Genomic DNA, 22,896 nt, shown 5'->3' with positions numbered 1-22,896 from the left:
ACTCTTCGAATGCATCATTAACAACCATGGCTGACGCCTGCTCTTCCTCATCATCACTGTTAGTCTGGACTTCTATCCCTGCATCTGTACAATTTATGGAACATTTGGTTTTGCATAATAAGTCTCTGCCTAACAAGGATACGGGACTTGAGTCGCACACCACAAATCTATGCAATCCCACATAGTTTCCAATTTCAATCTGCACTGGTTCTGTGATAGGGTTCATTAACTGCCTATTCTCCACTCCCACAACCTGCACTGTTCTTCCGGAAAGGGGTAAATCTGGTACTTCCACACTCCGTACTGTGGAGCGCGTAGCTCCAGTGCCAACCAAGAATGAGACCTTATGTCCCATTACCTTTCCCTTTACAAAAGGCCCTCTCTGATTTACCTCTAAGGACGCAGCAAGAATACAAGCTCCTTCATCTGAACTGTCACTCATCCATTCATCGTTTATTTCATCCTCACTGTGAAATGGGAATTGGTGTACTGTATTGTTACTGTTATCTGATCTCTGACCATTAACCTGTTGAGTAAGCATAACTTGTTGCTGCTCCATCGGGCCTTTGGGTATGTGCATTTTCTGTCTAGGCACCATAGGAATCTGCTGCTGTACTTTTGCTAAGGAAGTAAATTGTGCTCGAGGCACCTGCATCTGTTGTACAGGCAAGAACTTTTGACCTTGGTTTTGAACATTCGGAACTTGTCCCCTCATTCTGGGGACTCTCACAGTCTGAACTGCACTGACATCGCCTTGCTGAACCATTACTTTCTGCACCATCAACAGGCACTCCCACTTCCAGTGTCCCATGTTTCTGCACAGGTGACATGGCAACATCCTTTTCATGCCCTGCATGTCATTTTGAACAACCACAGTACTTAGATCTGGACCACGCATCACATCCATACCACATTCTCTACCCCTCACTTGAGGCTGAAACGCGATAGCTCTCTGTTGCGGCGGCATCGGCGGCACTTAAGCTCCTTGCACTCCTGTTTGTGCTGCCTTAATCTGCATAACCATTGCTTTCTCCTTCAATTTCTTTTGCTTTAATTCATTCTCATCACTACAATATTTAGCACACTGCAACACCTCATCAATCGGCTTTGCGAACCAACAAATCAAATTATTTTTAATCATCTGCCCTACTTCAGGTCTCAGCCCTTCAACAAATCTGAACACAAAATGCAGCATGTCTTTTGGCTCAACTGCCTCTTTACCACTGTATTCCTTGAAAGCCTTCAACAATCTCTCATAATAAGTATGTATGGACTCCTTAGTTTCTTGGACTGTCCTATCAATCCTCTGCCAATCAATGTTTTTCAGAGAATTTCTAGTTTTCAGAAACTCAATCACCTTATAATAATTTTTCATTACCTCAGGTGACGGTGCGCCTGTAACCTTATTCCTCTCAGGTTCACTTGTTGGCCAATCTACTGCCCTCTTGCATTCGACCCATAAATCAGCTGGCACAACTATCTCAAACAAGGTGTTCAAGTATTCCCACAAACACTTGGAAAGTTTCACGAACCTCTCAGTCTGTTGATACCATTCAACTGGCTTCTCTCTCAATTTGGGATAATCATTTGTAAAAGACAATATGTCACTTCGGTGCCATGGGACATGAACAAACTGCCCTCCTGGAATTTCTTTCATCTGTAGCATTTTAACTGCTTCTCTGTCTCTGTTCCCTCTGTTTCCCCTTCTGAGTCTCATTTTTGTTTCTCTTTTCTTTTCGCCCATCTGCCTTCCCACTTCTCTACGGCTCCCCAAATCTGCGCACTCTGCAGCAAGTCCCTCAAATGTGTTTTCATTCCTGCTGATCTCATGTGTTCAAAATCTTTTGCCTCGAAATCTAATCTGTATCTTTGTCTTAAATGTTTTGTTGTCTTAAGATCAATGTCATGCTTCTCTGCTACTTCTGCTAATTTCTGATTTATTTTTCCAACTTCTTTTGTAATCCTAGGACACAAATATCTCAGCTCTTCTTCAGTATAGGATTCTAACCTATTCAATCCCATTGTCCCCTCAACTAATTCATTTGCCTCGATATTTAATCCTACTCGATTCAGTTGCTCTTCCCCTTTTGAGGCACCTTGCGAAGAATTTAGACTATCCAGCCAACTAGTTAACTGCTGTGCTGTTAACCCTTGTAATGAGATGTTACTCACATTAGTCGCTGTCAGCTGTTGTATCCCTGTTCCCGAAGCTTGTGGTGTCAAAAGTCTCAGACTTTGATTGGCATCTGGCAATGCCACAAGAGGACTAAATCCCACAGGGGATTTAAGCTCACCCAGACAAGTACTTGAGGATGATGTCGACTGTACTGAGTCTCCCACTCCCTTTCTCCCCAAGTTCTGTGATGTCTCAATCTGTCCCCCAGCCTCTGTTTTCTTCTGGGCATATAAGAGTACCACCAGACCAACTTTGATCGGTAGCGATATTGCATCTGGGGCTACTCTGGAAGCTGCACTTTGTGTAAGTGGTACTCCCATCGCCTGATTCATAACTGGTGCGAGATCCACTGATGTACCTCAAACTGTGCTGGTCTCTGTAATGGTCTCATGTCATACAATGATAATCGCAACTGATCCAAAACCCTCAAATTAAACATTCCATGCTCTGGGAATTCTAAGGTTCCTTGATTCTTAGTCAATACATTCCATTGCTTTCACAAAAGACACAAAGCTATGCCCTTCTCTGTCATTACAATATGTGCTGGACTATCCTCCGGGGGATTGGTTCCCCTACTGAAGCCTTAATGTAAGATTCACCGTTCATCGCACTCCTTAATGCCTTGAAAAACGTGACTTTTACTACTGAGATTCCCTTCGCCTGTTCACTCAACTAGTTGCCTCTTGCGGACGGCTGCCAATCCGGTCGCGGCTCTTCTCTGTAATGGACCTATCCCAGCGCAGCACACACAGGCGTCACACTGACTCACAGCAGCTGACAAAGTCTTGCGGCTTGTCTTCCTTGACTCAATTTCCACTCAAATAATGCAACTATTGCGAGCGTCTTCACCAAATAACAACTAACACAAACCCGCTGGTTTACTACAGAAAGGGACACAATCACTTCAGGGACCCTATAGATGTTCACTAATGGCACTTTCTATTTCCCTAGCTATTCCTCTTTCTCGGTCCCCCACATTCACAAGTAAAATTTGACCCGCAAACTTTACTCTCAACTGGTATTTGGGTCTGTCCTGGTCCACATAGGACTCGCCAAATCTCAGTCGAAGCTTCTTTTATTCATCTAGCATTCTCTCTGACTCGTTGACCATGCCCGATCAACCTTCCAAACCAGACAGATTACAACATATACTCAAGTGTCTCCTACACTTGTCAATATACTCCGGAGTCTTAGACTACGCAGGGTACGTACATCACCAACAACCACGTGGACAATTTTTGAGCACAAAGCGCCACACACAAATTAAGTTCGACGACTTCCCTACTCTCAAACTTGGAGTACGCACACTCCTACTAACCCTTAAACAGAGTATGCAGACTCCCTACTTTTTACCTCACATTCATCACAATTCACCTGCGGTCTGCTTAAGCCTGTGCAAGCGCAATCTTCTACTCTCATACTATTTTAAAACACACCGGGAACATACTTAGTTTTAACAACAGGATCCAGGATCTGGGAAAGTCATTTCTGGGTTAAAGAGGACATAATCTTTGCTACCATTGTCATTTCAGGAAAACAAAATTCAAACCTCATAAAAATCGAACAACTATACCCAATTGTAAACTACTACCATAACCATTACTCACCACTTAACTAGTTCCCCAAGGAAACTAACCATCAAGCTGCTACCAAAAACTGCTAGAGTGCCCTGTCCTTAGTAAGTAAACTTACAGAGGGACGCGTGTAGGTCGATGAATCTTTTGGATCGCATGAAGTGTCCTAGCCAAGAGCTGACTAGTGAAAACATTAACAACAAAATCTAATGTGCATGCAATACCAAAATCTAGTCTAACAATAAAACACCATCACTCCCGAAAAGGTCAGTTTCTTTTATTCCCTTTTAATTACAATTCTAATCAAAAACATTTATTCAATTAATCCATGATTAATTAAACTTTATTAGCATCACAAGCAAATAATTCATCAAGATTTTATTAATAAGCAATTCAACATTAATCTAGGTTTAGCAGATTCATAAACATTGAATAATTCAGCAATGTGAGTCAGTCAGTCTAAGTCAAAGTCACCATTAGTCACCCTGGTCAGCCTACCTAACTCAGATTAGCATCAGCATGTGGGTCTTCATGCGAAAACAATTTAGTCCAAAAAAAATAATTTGGAAAAATCTAACTCAAAGAGAAAAACATTTCTAAGCAGCGCATTTGATACCTAGAAGGAAAAGCACACATTAGTCAGTCAAGTTATAGCTACCTATCCAAGATAGATCAGCAACAAGTCAGTCTTCATCTCCAGGTCATCAGTCATCAGCTAGGCTGGGGCTCACAGGGAGCAAGCCCAAACTTCAGCACTTCGGACAACGTCTCCTGACGTCATCAGCTTTCAAGTCTCCATTCTGATTTTTCCTCTCATGTCATGACTTTTTATTAGAGTCTCTCAGTCCATCCCACAATTTGCCAATTGGTCAACCTTCTCAGGGGTTATGACTCTAACCTAAAGTTTTTGTTTACCACTTGTATTTTGAGAGTCAAGTTCCATTAACATGATTGGTCCTTCTGTCGATGAGAACATCATCTAGCTCTTCAGGTAACAAAATTGTTGCCATCAGATCTTACTCAGTAGCTCCATTGTTCAAGTCCTGGGAAAGTACATTCAGCCTACTCTACACATAATTGTATCAATTTGTTCTGACTGTCTCCTGTCCGCTGGTGAGTTTGCAGATTTCTCTAGCAGCGCTAGTGTGGGAAAACAGGGCTGATTGCAGAGGCCCCCTAACTTTTTGCCCCCATTTTCCACTTTATGCTGGTGTTTTCCTGACTCTGATGGTGCCCTGAGTACTGCTAACCAGTCCCAGGGCCTGTGCTCTGTGTAAAATGGATATGCAAATTAGGCTAATTATAATTGGCTAAGTCAACCTACCTATAAGTCCCTAGTATTTGGTAGGGCATGTAGGTTTAGGGACCACAGCATAGGTGGTGCACACCTAGGTGCACTGCTGAGGTGCCCAGTGTCATTTTAAAGGCAGGCCTGCCTTGCTGGCTGCTTTTAAATTAAAGTTATATGCAAATTCGACTTTGGAATTAAAGGTACTTCCAAAGTCTTAAACTACCTTATTTTTACATATAAGTCACCCCTAAGGTGTACCCTATGTGCCCCTAGGGCTGGGTGCCATGTAACTATAAGCAGGGACTTTATAAAAATAGATTTATAAGCCCTGGTGAGGTAAAAACAGCCAAATTCGTTTTTCCCTCATTGAAGTAAATGGCCTTCATAGGCTAGAATGGGCAGACTTTATTTTAAATTTTAAAGTCTCCTTAAATGTTACATACCAAGAATTTGGTATCAAATTGATTGTTGTAATAAATCCCACAACTTCCAGTTGTTGGATTTAATATAACTTGTCCAGGTAAAAAGTTTAGACTTTACCTAAAAAGTTGCCAATTTCAGCTCTGCATTGTTTTTGCTGCTGTGCTCTGATTGGCCAGCCTGCAGCAGCTTCTGCCAGGCTGCCTTGATGAGGTGTGAAGTGGCCAGGCTTCACACAAAGGAATGTGCTTGGGGGAGAGAATCTCCCCTCAGCAGATGGTGAGGCAGGAAGGGGGAGGGCTGCCAAACTGGTCTTCAAAGGCAGAGAAGGACATTTGGAGCACCCAGCAACACCCCCACATCCTGCAACCCCAGACAATTAGGTGCCCCCTTGATTAGATTAGGAGAGGGCAGGAGAGGGGTGTGTTTATGATTTTTAGCCACACCAGTGGGTGGGCTCAGCCAGATGTAACCTCCAAAAATCAGATTCATCCATGTTGGATTTTTAGAGACTGTTGCCTTCTGGGATGGATTTTTGCCACACTTCCCAGGAAGTGGTCATCACAGGGGGACGACCCTGTCCCTGATTGGAGAACCAGGGCCCCCCTGCTTTTCACCCAGGAGCAAGGATAAAACTGGCAGACCTGCACCGACGCCTCAGATCCCCTCCAGAATTCAACAAGAAAGGAACTAAAGAAGAAGAAGGACTGCCCTGCTGGAGCCCTGGCCTGCACCTGGACCCTGCACTCAGAAGGACTGCACCAGCTGCACACTTGGGCTTCACCACAAGAAGGACTTTGCCTGGCTTCAACTGGTTCAAGGAGGGACTCCCTGTTTGCTACAGGTGAAAAATTGCTAAACCAGAGTCCCCTGCACCAACTCCTGAAGAAAGCGACCAGCTGACCACTGTCCAGTGGCCAAAAAGGAGTTTGCGCCAGGTGCATTCTGGGAGTTGAAGTCCGCACCCCCCAAGGACCATCACAGAACTTCTGGACCCTTGGGGTGAGCTGTGGACCCCAAAAGAACCTTAAAAGAACATCTGGGTGAAGCCCCAGAAGTTTGGAAAAGATTTGAGAATTTTTGGAAAAAAAGCTCCAGAGAGGGACCGACCCGCTGCGGAAATTCTAGCCGGCTTGCCTCAACCGCGACCCGGCCTGACTTCGTGGTTCGTCCCGGTAAAGAAAAACATCCAAAAAAAGAGACTAAGTCCGAACGTAAAAAGTTGACCGGGACCTCCCAGCCATCGTATCCGAGAAGGGCTCCATGGACGTCAGATCAAGATCCAGGTTTACCCCGGTCGAAGGATTTTCATCTCGAAAAAACGACTAAGTCCGAAGGTAAAAGTCTCCACCGAGGAAACCCACATTGCGTATCCGGACAAGGGCTCCAGGAGGTCGGATTCAACTGGCAGGTTCGTCCCGGTGAAGAAAAACTTCAAAATAAAGACTAAGTCAGAAGGTAACTTTTTAACCGAGGCCTCCAGCGACCTGTAGCCGAGCAGGGCTCCATCGCGGTCGGCCTGAAAGTTTGACTTTGCCCCGGTCGAGGTGCAACCAGATGACCCGATTGGCGCTTTTTGTTTCTAAGCGCTAGAAAAGTAATAATTCTTTAAAAATTCATATCTCCGGTTCCCCTGAACCGATTTTAATCGTTTTTGTGTCATTTTAAAGATAAAAATATAAACTATTTTTATAAATTGGTTTTGGATTTTTAAACTGTTTCCTGTGTTTTATTTAATTACTGTTTTGTGATATTTGAATGCTTTACACTTTGTCTCCTAAGTTAAGCCTTGACGCTCGTTGCCAAGCTACCAAGGGTTGAGCTGGGATTAATTTACTGAGACCTAACTGTACCTATGTGGAGGTTAGTGGCTTGTTGCTAGGTGTAGGTACCTACCTGCCCTACCAATAAGCCATTTTCCAACATAATTGGAAGCAGCGACGGGATCCTGTACTTGTGTTCAATATCACGTTACAGTTTTAGGTAAAACAAATTTAAAATCCTTTAAATTGTCCTAGTGCAAAAATTGTTTTTAATTTTTAATTTGGATTAATTTCAATTATTGAATTTTTGTAATTTTTCTAAATTCTTGTTTCCAATTTTTGCAAAAAGTTTTTGTTGACACAAAACTAGGGAACCATGGAGCTTGATCTGGCTAGCCTACCCACACTGACAGTAGTCCAGCTTAGGGGGTTGTGTGTTGAAAGAGGGTTGCCTGCAACCACTGATCTCAGGAAGCAATCCTGATCACATCCCTGACAGCATGGGCTGAGGCCCAAGAGGTAGAGTCAGAAGAAGCTCCAGAGGAGGGAGAAAGAAGGGAGGATGCAAGCTCTAACCACTCAGGGGAGGGAAGGCATCTGAGCCTAAGTGAGGATGAGGAAGAACGGTCCTCAGTAAACACAGTCACTAGGGGCAGATCCAAAGCTAGTGGTGGGAAGGGGGTCCTTTCAGGAGGAGAGAACCCATCCATCAGAGAAAGAGAGCTGGAGACCCAGCTAGCATACATAGCTTTGGAAGCAGAGAAGCTGGCCCTAGAAAAGAAAAAGTGGGCATACAAAGAGCAATATAGAATGAAGTTCAGGGACACCCAGAAGGTCAGTACCCAGTCTTGGGTTGACTTTGTGGACATTTCACTAAAGGCACTAGAGGGCTGGATTATTGGTAACAAAGTAGATACTTATGAGGGGTTATACAATCTGATCATGAGAGAGCACATCTTGACCAATTGTACCCAAGAAAGGTTACGCCAGCATCTAGTGGACTCTAAGCAGACCAACCCTAGAGAGCTAGGGGAGGCAGCTGATGAGTGGTTGAGAACCAGGGTGGTTGTCAAGTCCCAGGGGGAGACTCCAAGAAGGGGGGGACAGGTCCCCAAAAACCTAAGGAGGGAGGTGGTAAGCCCACCACAGAGACTCCCTCTGTACCCCAGAACCCTAAGAAGGAGGAGAGTAAATCCCACTCCCACTCTGACAAGCAGAGACAGGGAGACCCAGGGTTAAAAAAGCTCTTGGACAGTAGGGCTTGCTTTGACTGTCAGCAGACAGGTCACTTCAGAGGAGATGCAGCCTGTCCAAAGAAGGTGGTTAGCATTGGGCTGTCCAGTGTAGCCATAGAGGAGGATTCCTCAGATGATGAAGTCCTCCTAGCATTGTGCTGGGAGACAGGACCAGATGGTAAACTGGTGATCCCTGAGGGTGGGAGTAGGCACTTCCACCACATTCAAGTGAATGGGATCCCTACCACTGGCCTGAGAGACACCTGTGCCAGCCACACTATAGTGAGTGACCGGTTAGTGACCCCAGACATGTATGTCCCAGGAAAGACAAAGAAAGTCAGGATAGCCACAGGGGAGGTCACCTCCAAACCTGTAGCCATAGTGCCCCTAGAGAGGGAGGGTATCCTTGACTGGATTAGGGTGGTAGTCAGTGCTGACCTTCCCCTAGATTGTATCCTGGGCAATGACCTCCCAGAGGTGAGTCTGGTCACAGATGGGGTGGTCGCCCAGGGCGCCCCCCCAAGCCAAAGTCCTGGGGAGTCAGTCCCTACAGTTAGGAGACAGGGGTCCCCAAGAAAAGGAAAGAAGAAAAGGAAGGGTAGGCCACTCTTAAAGAGAGTTCCAGGGAGCCAAAGGCCTTCTGCCCCAGTAGGGGGGAAGCCCAGAGTTGGCACTGGTGAGGACTCCCCTGACCCCAAGGAAGTCCTGAGTAGTCAGGCAGCTGTCCAGATGCAAGGTGTTGCCCCTGCACTGACAGAAGGGAGAGTGGAAGGAGGGTGTCTGCCACAGGAAGTGGTAGCCCCCCACTCTAGACAGCAAGAGGGGTGCCAGGACCTCACAATTGCCCCTAAAGCAGCTCAGCCACCTGTCAGTGGAGAGCTTAGGGTGTGGTTCTGGGTACTGACAGCTGTCAGTAGCCTCTGCTGGGTGCTAGCCTTCCTGGCAGCACTGTACTTGGCCTGGGAGGCAGACCCCAGGGCCATTAGCAAAGTAGGCCCCCTGACCCTATTGGTCATGGTGGGGTTGCTCAAGTGTTGGGTGACCTCTTTGGGTAAGCTAGGTGTTGCCCTAGCAAAGTTTGGAGTAGGGGAGGTGGGCACCTCACTACCCAAGTTGGCAGAGAGAGAGGAGGAAGACCCCCTAGAGGGAAGTTTCAGTTTGAATTGGGTCCTTTTACTGTTGGGATGGCTTCACTACCCAGAGGGAGTGACCCTGACAGGAGGATGTAAGGCAGAGTAGGCCCTGCAAAGGGACAGCCAGTTTTCTTCACTGTCTTCCTCGCCTAACAAGCCAGGAAGACTCTCCCAGGGTTGGGCTGAGTCTCCTGGGCGTGTGGGCTGGGGGGGGTTGTGTGGGAAAACAGGGCTGATTGCAGAGGCCCCCTAACTTTTTGCCCCCATTTTCCACTTTATGCTGGTGTTTTCCTGACTCTGATGGTGCCCTGGGTACTGCTAACCAGTCCCAGGGCCTGTGCTCTGTGTAAAATGGATATGCAAATTAGGCTAATTATAATTGGCTAAGTCAACCTACCTATAAGTCCCTAGTATATGGTAGGGCATGTAGGTTTAGGGACCACAGCATAGGTGGTGCACACCTAGGTGCACTGCTGAGGTGCCCAGTGTCATTTTAAAGGCAGGCCTGCCTTGCTGGCTGCTTTTAAATTAAAGTTATATGCAAATTCGACTTTGGAATTAAAGGTACATCCAAAGTCTTAAACTACCTTATTTTTACATATAAGTCACCCCTAAGGTGTGCCCTATGTGCCCCTAGGGCTGGGTGCCATGTAACTATAAGCAGGGACTTTATAAAAATAGATTTATAAGCCCTGGTGAGGTAAAAACAGCCAAATTCGTTTTTCCCTCATTGAAGTAAATGGCCTTCATAGGCTAGAATGGGCAGACTTTATTTTAAATTTTAAAGTCTCCTTAAATGTTACATACCAAGAATTTGGTATCAAATTGATTGTTGTAATAAATCCCACAACTTCCAGTTGTTGGATTTAATATAACTTGTCCAGGTAAAAAGTTTAGACTTTACCTAAAAAGTTGCCAATTTCAGCTCTGCATTGTTTTTGCTGCTGTGCTCTGATTGGCCAGCCTGCAGCAGCTTCTGCCAGGCTGCCTTGATGAGGTGTGAAGTGGCCAGGCTTCACACAAAGGAATGTGCTTGGGGGAGAGAATCTCCCCTCAGCAGATGGTGAGGCAGGAAGGGGGAGGGCTGCCAAACTGGTCTTCAAAAGCAGAGAAGGACATTTGGAGCACCCAGCAACACCCCCACATCCTGCAACCCCAGACAATTAGGTGCCCCCTTGATTAGATTAGGAGAGGGCAGGAGAGGGGTGTGTTTATGATTTTTAGCCACACCAGTGGGTGGGCTCAGCCAGATGTAACCTCCAAAAATCAGATTCATCCATGTTGGATTTTTAGAGACTGTTGCCTTCTGGGATGGATTTTTGCCACACTTCCCAGGAAGTGGTCATCACAGGGGGACGACCCTGTCCCTGATTGGAGAACCAGGGCCCCCCTGCTTTTCACCCAGGAGCAAGGATAAAACTGGCAGACCTGCACCCACGCCTCAGATCCCCTCCAGAATTCAACAAGAAAGGAACTAAAGAAGAAGAAGGACTGCCCTGCTGGACCCCTGGCCTGCACCTGGACCCTGCACTCAGAAGGACTGCACCAGCTGCACACTTGGGCTTCACCACAAGAAGGACTTTGCCTGGCTTCAACTGGTTCAAGGAGGGACTCCCTGTTTGCTACAGGTGAAAAATTGCTAAACCAGAGTCCCCTGCACCAACTCCTGAAGAAAGCGACCAGCTGACCACTGTCCAGTGGCTAAAAAGGAGTTTGCGCCAGGTGCATTCTGGGAGTTGAAGTCCGCACCCCCCCAAGGACCATGACAGAACTTCTGGACCCTTGGGGTGAGCTGTGGACCCCAAAAGAACCTTAAAAGAACATCTGGGTGAAGCCCCAGAAGTTTGGAAAAGATTTGAGAATTTTTGAAAAAAAGCTCCAGAGAGGGACCGACCCGCCGCGGAAATTCTAGCCGGCTTGCCTCAACCGCGACCCGGCCTGACTTCGTGGTTCATCCCGGTAAAGAAAAACATCCAAAAAAGAGACTAAGTCCGAACGTAAAAAGTTGACCGGGACCTCCCAGCCATCGTATCCGAGAAGGGCTCCATGGACGTCGGATCAAGATCCAGGTTTACCCCGGTCGAAGGATTTTCATCTCGAAAAAACGACTAAGTCCGAAGGTAAAAGTCTCCACCGAGGAAACCCACATTGCGTATCCGGACAAAGGCTCCAGGAGGTCGGATTCAACTGGCAGGTTCGTCCCGGTGAAGAAAAACTTCAAAATAAAGACTAAGTCAGAAGGTAACTTTTTAACCGAGGCCTCCCGCGACCTGTAGCCGAGCAGGGCTCCATCGCGGTCGGCCTGAAAGTTTGACTTTGCCCCGGTCGAGGTGCAACCAGATGACCCGATTGGCGCTTTTTGTTTCTAAGCGCTAGAAAAGTAATAATTCTTTAAAAATTCATATCTCCGGTTCCCCTGAACCGATTTTAATCGTTTTTGTGTCATTTTAAAGATAAAAATATAAACTATTTTTATAAATTGGTTTTGGATTTTTAAACTGTTTCCTGTGTTTTATTTAATTACTGTTTTGTGATATTTGAATGCTTTACACTTTGTCTCCTAAGTTAAGCCTTGACGCTCGTTGCCGAGCTACCAAGGGTTGAGCTGGGATTAATTTACTGAGACCTAACTGTACCTATGTGGAGGTTAGTGGCTTGTTGCTAGGTGTAGGTACCTACCTGCCCTACCAATAACCAATTTTCCAACAGCTAGTCACTGTACTCTGTACAGTTCAAGGTTCTTTTCTCCAGTTCCAGTCCTCGGCAGCTCATTGCGTCTCCACGTGTAAGCAAACAAGGCCCAGCGTCGACCAGGCCTCTAGTTCGGCTAAGTTAAGGAGACAACGCATCATAAAACATAGGTTATCTCATTAATGATAACATATTAATACAAGAATTTTATAAATTCCACATTATTTTAGTATTGTTAACACACATGGTGAACACTCCCCGTGGGCACATTTTACACATTACACGTTATTTTCGATTATTAGCTTATTTTGTCATTATTTCTCATTAGTATGTATACGCAAATCATTAGAATATTTCTCATATTAGCATATGTGCTGCAACACAACCTACAAGTTTGAATACTCACTGCAGAGATGGATGCAGAACCTGAGGGCACATGTTCGATTCTCATCATGGCTGAGAGCATTTTGTTAGTTTTCAGAGACTGCTAAAATGATCACCAGTGACTTGCTAATAGTACAGTTAGTTATAGTGCACTTAGAAGCAAAACATATTCTGTACAAGAGGCTAATTGAGTTTTCAATTAATATGAAACATGGCGTTGTGATGGCCTAATGGTATGGGGTGTCACTTGTTGTTTAGTCATTACGGTGATAAGATGTACGATTTTCTTCTGCCACTAAATTGTTTTGATGGGGTCAAAAACGGTTTCTACCAGCAGTGATTGATACTCACTTGTCTTGTCTATTTTTGTCCTTCACAGCACGTGGTTCAGTGCGTCTTCGTGGCCATCAAGACCATCGGCAACATTGTCCTTGTTACCACTCTTCTGCAATTCATGTTCGCATGCATTGGAGTGCAGCTTTTCAAGGTGAAGTGGGCTATGGGGTTGGAGAGTTTCAGAACTGATCAGCACAGAGAATAGTAACTTATAGCTCTCATCTTCTTAACATTGTGTGTATGCATGTCCTGATCTAGCATAAACCTTCGGCTTTAATGCATTGTGCTAGATAGAAGCTTTCGAAGGTCACAAATGTACCCAAAAGTATATATTTAGTGTTAAAAAATATTGGTAGCATTGGTGTTAAATGTGGGTGCATTGCATTGAATGCAGTTTGGTAGACTGTGTGATCTTTGCATCTATGAATGGCTGTAATGTGGTTGCTATTATTATTAGTAATATGACTGTAAGCACAGCTTTTGTAAAGGAAGTGGACATCCTAGCACTAAGGGAAGGACCCGACACAGAGGTATGGAAGAAGACGTAAAAATCCAGTTCTTGAGTTATCTTGTAAAGAGGCAGAGGGAGGAGGTGTTTTTGATGATCAGGGGAAGGGCGTTTCCAGCTTTAGCAGCCGATAGAAGGCACATCTATGGAAATGGCTGTGTTGTATGCAAGAAATGAATGAAGATCACCACAAGAGTCATTGGGGGATATTGATGGCACATGATATTGTCTTAAGGAGAGGAAAGTCCAGTGTTAGGAAGTGCTCTAAAAACTTGTCTGGCATTAGTATTTGAAGATAAGGCATTTTTCTATGGGTAGCCACTGAAGGTCCTTGAGGTGGGAGGAGATGGAGGCATTAGGTGGAAGAAATAGAATTATGAAAGCTACAGAGTTTTGAATAATTTTCAGACATTGGATAAGGTGCAAGGAGCAACCTAAGAATAAAGAGTTGCAATATTCATGCCTGGAAGTGATTAAGATATAGGTTCTCTAGCATTGGATCTTTCATATATTCACACGTTAGAATGATTCCCCATCGAACAGCAGTCTGCACTCCACTTACAATATGCCATATTAAACCTACAGGCATCATTTGTAACCTATCACCATATTTTTATGACCTAAACTTCAGCCAACTATAATGTTCTGTCTCCAGCTCATCTCGATTGAACCTTCCAACTGTCAGATTTTCTACCACACGTTCAGAGTCCATGAACCCTTTTGACAGTTCTTCACAGGAAGTATTTTTTGATTATGGCAGAGGCAATATTGGCGAAATCTTTTTAGGACGTCATGAGGTAAAAAGATGATGTATGCTGAGGAACCACATGAAAAGTCTCTATATTGCCTACAGTGAAAATGAGCATGTGAAATTTGTCAGCCTTTCACAGTAAAGACATTGAATTACAGAGCGGTGACTGGGTGTTACACTCTTGGCTAGACAGGTAAGTAAAGAGGAGGCAAAAGATAAAAATCGCCACAGACCCTCTGACTCTGCTACTAAGAGTCAGACAATTATTCATAAGGTTAAACATCAGCGTGATGTTTCTGACTTTGAAAATGGTAAGGAAATACAGAAAACGAAGTTTAAAAATTACTCCAAAGCCTTTAAGTCAATCGCTGTTAAGTTGATAAAAGGCTCAACACTTCAGGAGTGAGTGAAATGCTGTGTGAGGCGGCTCCAAGGAAGTAGACTTCTTCTTCATGGGAGAGAAACGCTGTACCGTTTTCTTCACCGACAAGGAAAGAGACTCAGGGGGTCATTATGACCCTGGCGGTCGTTGTAATAGTGGAGGTAGAACCGCCAACATGCTGGCGGTACATACCTCCCCTATTATGACAGTGGTGGTTTGGCCAAAGCCAAACTGGCAAGTTAACACACTGACCGCCACGGCGGTAATGACAGCAGGGCTGGAGACTACAGTCTCAAGTCAGGCGGCCGTTGCTAGGCCGCCCATGGCCTTTTCTCACCCCCCCACCGCCATGGTTTCAGTGGTTTCTGTACCACCATGGAAACCATGGAGGTAGGCACCATCAGTGCCAGGGAATTCCATCCCTGGCACTGATAGGGATCTCCCTGCACCCTCCCCTACCTTCTCCCTCCCTCTCCAGACCTCCTCCCCACATACACGCACATACATACACACCCATGCACACACGCATACACACATTCACCCACGCATGCATACATTCATACACACTCACAGCAACATTCACAAACATATATCCAGGCACACACGCAATCACATGACACAGCATGCACGTACACATACACCCACATTATACATGCATGCACGCATTCAAACACAGTCACACACACTCCCACACATGCACACAACACCCCCAGCCCCTCTCCTGTCAGAGAACCCTACTTACCTGCTTGCAGGGAGTCCTTCAGCAGGAGACTGGACACGGCGCTGCTGCCAGCAGCAGCGTCCACCAGCAAAACACCGTCAGGCTGTATCATGGCTCATGATACCGTAGGCGGCATTCTACTGGTGCGGCGCTGCTGCTGGCAGCAGTGCCACCTTACCACCATCCGCTGCCATGATCGCAGCCGGAATTCCACCAGGCTTCTGGTGGAATTCCAGCTACAGTCATAATTCGATGGACGGTTGGTAGCCATGGCGACGGTATGTTGACGGCCGTCGCCATGGCATTAGGCGCCATTTGCCGCCAATGGCATGATGAGGGCCTCAGTTGGCAAAGGGGAAGTTTGAAACAATGTTGTCTTCGCCAATGCAGACAGGAGATGTATTGGTGAAGGAGAGAAATGATTTATGTTTCCTTTGCTAACGGGGAGAGAAACTCTCTCATCAACGAACTTAGAGGATACAATGTTTCCTTCGTCGCTGAGGCAAACTTAGAGGCCTATCTCCATGGAGACAGAAAAGCCATCCACGAGCAGCTGTCAATGGGATGTAAGAGCATCCAAACATTTGCAAGTGCAAAAAGAAGTGATATTAAACAAGCATTGACAAGTGTAAAAAGGAGTGATAATAAACCAGCATTGGCAAAATAAAATAAATACTAAAGCATTGGCAACTGTAGATATGAATAGAATAAATGGCAAACAAACATTGGCAGTGTCAAGTAAGCAAACATTGGCATTGAGGAGATACATGAGACCATTTTGATGTCACCTGTGCAACTAAAACCACCCTTCAAATTATTACAAGACATTTAACATCATCAAAAGAAGACAGGCCTCAGGGAGCAGTTGGCCCTGAGTTGGATAAGATTGAGGCATTTTCCAGTGATAATTGTCACGAGGAGGAACAGCAAGATGATGATGTTAAATATTCAAGTTATCAACCAAAACAAGGTCAAGAACAAATCTGACAGGTTGCTACAAGTGCCTTATTAATTGCTCACATCATTACAAAATATGGTGTCTGATATTTACAATACGCTGCAAGTGCAGGAGGAACAGAGGGGAAAATACAATAATAAAACACAGCAGCTGCTTTTGCAATGGGAAAAATGGGAAAATAAACAGCATCATTTTAGGAATGATCATCCAAAGGAGAGAATACCGGATAATGAGGTTGATAATGATCAGGAGAGTTCATTGGATTTATCCTTCAATGACGTAGATGACAATGTAGATGATGATAAGGAGACATGAAGCTGTCATGAGACACCTGACAATGATTCAGAATGGAATCACTGCAATGTACCTAAGGATGCCGATTCAGAACCCATTAAAAGTATTTTACCCCAAGATAATATTGGGAGATTTCATTCCCTAATAGAGAAGGCATAGGAACATTTTAGTCTGCTGGTTTCTGGGGCATAACAATTGTGTTTTTTATTTGATTTTATAGAAGACACACAGAGGCACAAGGTCAGTACCCATCTTAAAGCACCTGTGGGAAGAAGGTCTACTGATGATGTAGAATCCAGTGACTGCTTCAGTAAATCTTTCAAAGATTGAAAGGAAGTACAAAGCAACAGAAGATGCAATTGGGATGCATTTTAAATCACATTCGCACTGAGTTGGTCATATCAGGGGTAGCACAGCGCAGGTCGAGGAATCCATCAATGCCATGCACTGCGCCTACGGATAACGAAGATAGGAAATGGGATATCATGGGCAAAAGTGCTAGCAGCTGATGCAATCGAAATTGCAAATTCTTTGGGAATCATGGCTTTTATGGCAGGCAGTTATACAGTGACATGGTCCAGATCCTGGAAAAACTGCCTGAAGAAGATAAAGAAAAGGCAAAAGTAATATTAAGGAATGGAGAACTAGCATCTGCATCACTGGTAGATGCGACCATGGATGCGTCAACACGTGCATTCCGGCAAGTTGGAAATGTAACAGTTATGCAAAAGTACGGGTGGCTGAAAAGTACCACATTCAGACCAGAGGCAAGGGCCATGATATGCCTTTTGATGGAAATAATGTATTTAGCAATAAGATGAATGAGGCTCTTCAAGCGATAAAAGCAGATACAGAAACAGCTTGCTCTCTTGGTATGCTGCAGGGAAGACCGCCATACAAAGGTTGCAAAAAAATAGTTATTTTAGACAGGGGCAACGGAGATCCTTTTTTCGTCCCTACAGACAAAATGCACCCTACGGACAGTATGGATAATACAATTCATATAGTCAGAAATATAGACAACATAGAGCAGGTAAGGGTGCTCTGCATGTCGCTTGCTTTTTTAAAATGACCTGTGATTTTAAATTATTTTATTTTCATGTTGCTCCCACTATTTTGGGACTGGGGACTGTGTTGGGGGAAAAGGGAAGAATTTAGCTTTTTCTTTTTACTGTTGTGCCGCCTTACCTTACTTCTGTCTGACGCAGCTCCATGCATACAGAAGCTGAATGAGCGGAGAGGGAGTGGCACTTGTGGAATTTTTTCCACTTCCGTACCGCATTGGCCACTGCACTGGTTAGCGCTCTAATGTTCTCTGCTCTGACTGCTTCTTAATAAGCAGATCAGTGCAGATGCGCCACTGGCATGCCAAAGGTATGCAAAGGGCAAGCCCGTCTGCAGACGACTGGGTCCAGGGACTCTGGTTCTTCTCTACCTGACAGACTGACCTATACATCTGCCCAACTTTGAGCTCTAAGACCTACTTGCTCTCCAAATGGTTAGTCCTTAGATTTATGGGAGCATCCACTCGTAAGAAACTGCTGTGATTTCTACTTCCAACCATGGCCATCTTTAGCCCTGGCGGTGCCCAATGCAGTGATCTTTTTTGCCCACCCACCCCAATGACCTCCTCCTCGGATTCCCTCACTACCACCCGGCAAAAGTGCTCCTTCTCTCTCCATTACCTCTCTCATATACATTTCATTTGTTTTAAAGTGCCCGTAAAGCAGGCTTTACTAATCCAATCTGCTATCCCCATAAAATACAGATCTGTTCTTTACAACAGGCATAGTAATTCTCTGCGCTACTTTATGGTGAGTCTAAAGTGCCATCGGACCAGACACCTCTTTCTAGCAGGAACATTAATCATAAGAGTTATCTTGACATTTTTAAAGCTGCCCAAAAGCTGGGCACACAAAGAACTCTGTGGCAAGTGCTTTTAAATCATAAGTTAGTGCTAAAAACAGCACCACCACCCCTTCCAGGTCAGCGCTCCCACTCCGCAGGTCAGCGCCCATTGCGGTAGCACAGTTCGCATTGCCCTAAAGACGGCCCTGCTTCCAACTTCCCTGATAGAGGTGCTGCTAGGGTGCCATGCTCTGAGCACTGTGATAAATTGTCACAACTGGGGGTGGATGATGCTAATGCCTTCCACTTTTTTAGCATCAATTGTCGCTCCCTCCCCAGACAGCAGCAACATGTTTTTAATTTTCTATGGGAAAACAATCTGTATGCCATCTTTCTGACAGAAAGATGGCTCCACGAGGGCTCATTACCAGACATGATTGCGGCACTCCCTCCTAACTATACTATAGTTAGGAAAGATAGAAAGGATAGGAGAGGTAGGGGATTGATATGTGCTTATAAAAGAATACAAATGCAAAATTGAAGAAATGTTACTTCTGGGTTGCAAAGCTTGTTCTTTTTTCTCTTTGTCATCAATAAATTCATGTTGTCTGGAGCCTTGATTTACTGACCTGCAGAGTATGTTGGAACTTGGTGCGCCTCCATCCCTGACCTATTAGCCCCTTATATTTTAAAATGTGGCAACTTCACGTTGCTTGGTGATATTAATATTCACCTGGATGATGCTAAGCGTAGTTATGCTCTTACTTATATTAAAGATGTGGAGATTCTGAATCTGGCTTAGCCCAATTCAGCACCATCACATGAAGTTTGTCAACATTTAGATCCAATTTTTTTCCAGTGTGAAGGATCTGACTTTGGATCCGCCTATACGTCTGATTGGGTCAGATCATTTAGCTGTACCTTTTCACATTAGAAGTCCAATCTCTCCAGGTTTGAGTCGGGCAAACCCAACTAATAAGACCAGAAATTGGGCCAAACTGGACATCTTGGCCCTGAACACTCAACTTCTATATAGTGGAAGAGGACCAGGATCTTGTAAATAGTAGGATTACTAATGCTTTAGAGACAGTTCTACTGCCTTCAGCTAAACGTCCAAGAAGGCTCTACTCTCCAGCACCTTGGTTTAATGTAGCACTTTGAATAGAAATGAAATGCTCTAAGGGTCTTGAAAGGTGCTGGAGGAAGTCTTCTGATGAGGAATCAAAAGCTACTCATAAACTAGCAATAAAGAACTATCACAGGCTTTGTAGAGCTGCATTAACGCAGTTTTACTCAGATAAAATCAATAACGCTCAAAATTGTCTCAAGGTGCTTTTTAATACGGTTAGAGAACTTTTGGACCCAAGCAAACTGTCTCCTCCCCTTTTGTTGTTGCAGCCTCAATTCGAAGAGCTTGCCCATTCTTTACCAAAAAAGTGGAAGATATCCATCTTAAGTTCTCTAAGGGCAATGTGAGCAACATTCGGTCATTTAAATTGGCAGCATGGAACAACATCTTATCCATCATTCGAGAAGTGGAGGACATTACTTCTTTCATGTCTGGCTCAACACTCAAAATGAAGTCATGGCCTCTGTTGGACTTCCAGATCTTTTTGGACATCTTACGTTCAATTAAATTGGCCTTTACCACCTAATAAGCTTGGCCTCCTAAACCTGCAATTTCTGCAGGTGGTGATGGACCTCCTTAATTCCTCTTTGCTGGACGGAAGGGCGTCCCAGAGTTGGAAGCACATGATGGTCCTCCACTTCTAAAAATGTTTTATTTTTTTAAATCTTGGCCTGACCTTCTGGTCAAATGTTTGTCCAATCTCCTTATTGCCTATTTTCTCCAACACTTTGGAGAAACATGTAACATCTGGCTCTCATCATTTGTGAAGGCTCAAAATTACCTACATCCCTTACAGTTGGGTTTTAGGGCAGGCCATAGCACCAAATCCGCCCATCTGGGTGTCACCGGACATCTTAGATGCTGTATAAATGAGGGGGAAGCAATTGTACGTATCTTATTTGATTTCAGTGTGGCCTTCTATACTGTGTCCCACGCTATTCTGGTAGAAAGACTGAGGACTCTGGGTCTTGCTGGTACAGCACTGGACTGGCTTGCATCATTCCTTCAAGACTGGGCATTTCAAGTCTTCTTAGCCATTGAGAGGTGAGCCCCAAGAGTTTTCACCTCAGCATATCTCGGGGCTCTATTTAAGCCCCATGCTGTTTAACATCTACATCTGCCCTCTAGCAGATGTTGTGGAGAGCTGTAGCCTAAACTTATGCAGATGGCACACAGGTCATCGTTTCTTTGTTCCTCCGCTCCTAACCAGGGCTTGAGCCAAATCTCCTTATGGATGAATAACAACCTGCTCAAGCTCAACGGTGATAAGACAGAGGTTATGGTCCTTGGCAAGAACCTCCTTCTTTGGGGTCCATACCATTCTTAGGGGCTCTGCCCAATCCATCATCCAAAGCAGTCGCAACTCGCTTCGCTCACAAGGGTCAGGGCAGGTGTGGCGCGCTGAGGTGGAGGTGGCTGGGGGTTGGCGGGGGCCAATCCTGATGCTCAGAGCAGCATCAGGATTGGCTAGGAGCACTCAGCCAAGGCACTCCCAGGAAGACTGGGAACCTGTTCATGCTCTCTCCAGCCCGGCAACCGTGTTGCTGGGCTGGAGAGAGCCTAGTGCGCATGTGTGTTTGGCTGACCTGAGATGACTGGTCAAACATACATGCGCGCTGAGGGGAGTGCACAGTTCACTCCCCTCACTGCTCGTCACCCCTGTGGCCCCACTTGTTAACAAACAAAACAATAATAAATATAATTTATTATCGTTTTGTTTGTTAAAGGTTTTTCAGCTTCTGCTGCTGATGGGTGGGCAACACTTCCCTGCCCTTACGGAGAAGCCACTGCTGATCCCAAGTCAAAAACCTGGGCTTTTTGCTGGATAATATTCTATCTATGAAGCGTCAGGTATCCAAGGCTTTCTCCACCTGCTTCACGGTACTCAAATGGGTGAAAATAATTATTAGGATGCTTCTCCTGCCTACTGAAAGGACTTTGATTAAAGCCCTTATTTTATCAGGGTGAACTATGGCAATGTGCTTTACTTAGGCATTGATAAGGCTTCTATTCTATGACTACAACCGCCAGACTTCTGTTTCAGTTGCTAAAACTCACCTCAGTTGCTCAAATTTTCCAAGCGCTGGGTCCAAACTAGGGTGGCATGGTGAGCAAAAGGACAATGGATTAAGCCTAGATCTGTGACTGGGGGTAAGTGTTTGAAATGTTTCATCCCTCCATCTATCATCCTTTTGTGTTGCCAAAAATCATCTGAGCAGGCAGTTTCGAAATACTTAGGAAGGTGTAATAGACACAAAACAGTTAAGTGAGGTTCTTCCGAAGATGGGGAAAACCCATTTGGATAGGTTTGCCACGACAAGTGCAGGACGTTTTTGAGCAGGAAGTATTGTCCAGGATCTTAGAGCAATGGTTCACAATCAATGGGAAAGGGACATTTATGTATACATTTCTACCAACACAGTTGGTAGGGAGAGTTTTGTGCAAGGTCAAAGAAAGTTACATTGTTATTCTTGTGGCACCAGCATGGCCAAAACATCATTGGTATGCAGACCTGCTAGCAATGTCCCTAAGCAAGCCAGTACAGTCCAGAATGAATGACAATATACAGACAAGGGAGGAGAATTCCATCCCAATCCAGAATCATTACATTTGAGGTCTTGGCTCATAAGGATTTAGGATTTGGTTATTCGATTTGGCAGAAGATTGTAGAAAGATACTTAGAAAAGCATGAGCGTGTTCGACAGTAAAAATATGATATAAAGTGGAAACATTTTGGCCCTCATTACAACTCTGGCAGTCAAAGACCGCCAGGGCTGTTTTGTTGATTGCACCACCAACAGGCTGGCGGTGCAATCTTGGGAATTACGACTGCGGCGTAAGCTCAGCGGTCGCACCGCCGGGACCGGCGGTTTTCCACCACGTTGGTCCCAGCGTATTTATTCCTCCAGGACAGCGCTGCTTGCAGTGCTGCTGAGGTGATTACGAGTCCCCCTCCCGCCAGCCTTTTCATGGCGGTACGAACCGCCATGAAAAGGCTGGCAGAAAAGGGAGTTGCGGGGCCCCTGGGACCACCTGCACTGCCCATGCCTTTGACATGGGCAGTGCAGGGGCCCCCTGGCACAGCCCCATGAAGCTTTTCACTGTCTGCACAGCAGACAGTGAAAAGTGCGACGGGTGCACATGCACCCGTCGCACCGCCGCAACACCGCCGTCTCCATTTGGAGCCGGCTCCCATGTTGCGGCCATCACCCCCGCTGGCCCGGCGGCCGGAAACTCGGTTTCTGTCCATCGGCCCAGCGGGGATGTCAAAATGGCCACCGAGGGAGTGCGGCCGCATTGGC

General features: G+C 45.3%; 1 protein-coding gene across 1 annotated transcript in view; it reads left to right on the top strand.

The window, feature by feature from the left end:
* Positions 1-22,896, top strand: part of CACNA1S (calcium voltage-gated channel subunit alpha1 S) — a 381,085-nt gene that overhangs the window by 222,280 nt on the left and 135,909 nt on the right. The window contains exon 22 of the mRNA XM_069238889.1: positions 13,047-13,154. Coding sequence (XP_069094990.1) covers positions 13,047-13,154 — 108 coding nt within the window. The remainder of the gene's footprint in view (positions 1-13,046; positions 13,155-22,896) is intronic.

The sequence above is a fragment of the Pleurodeles waltl genome, chromosome 6, assembly GCF_031143425.1.
Source record: "Pleurodeles waltl isolate 20211129_DDA chromosome 6, aPleWal1.hap1.20221129, whole genome shotgun sequence".
Taxonomy (NCBI): Eukaryota; Metazoa; Chordata; class Amphibia; order Caudata; family Salamandridae; genus Pleurodeles; species Pleurodeles waltl.
The sequence above is the reverse complement of the archived record's forward strand: the minus strand, read 5'-3'. Positions and strand labels throughout refer to the sequence as shown.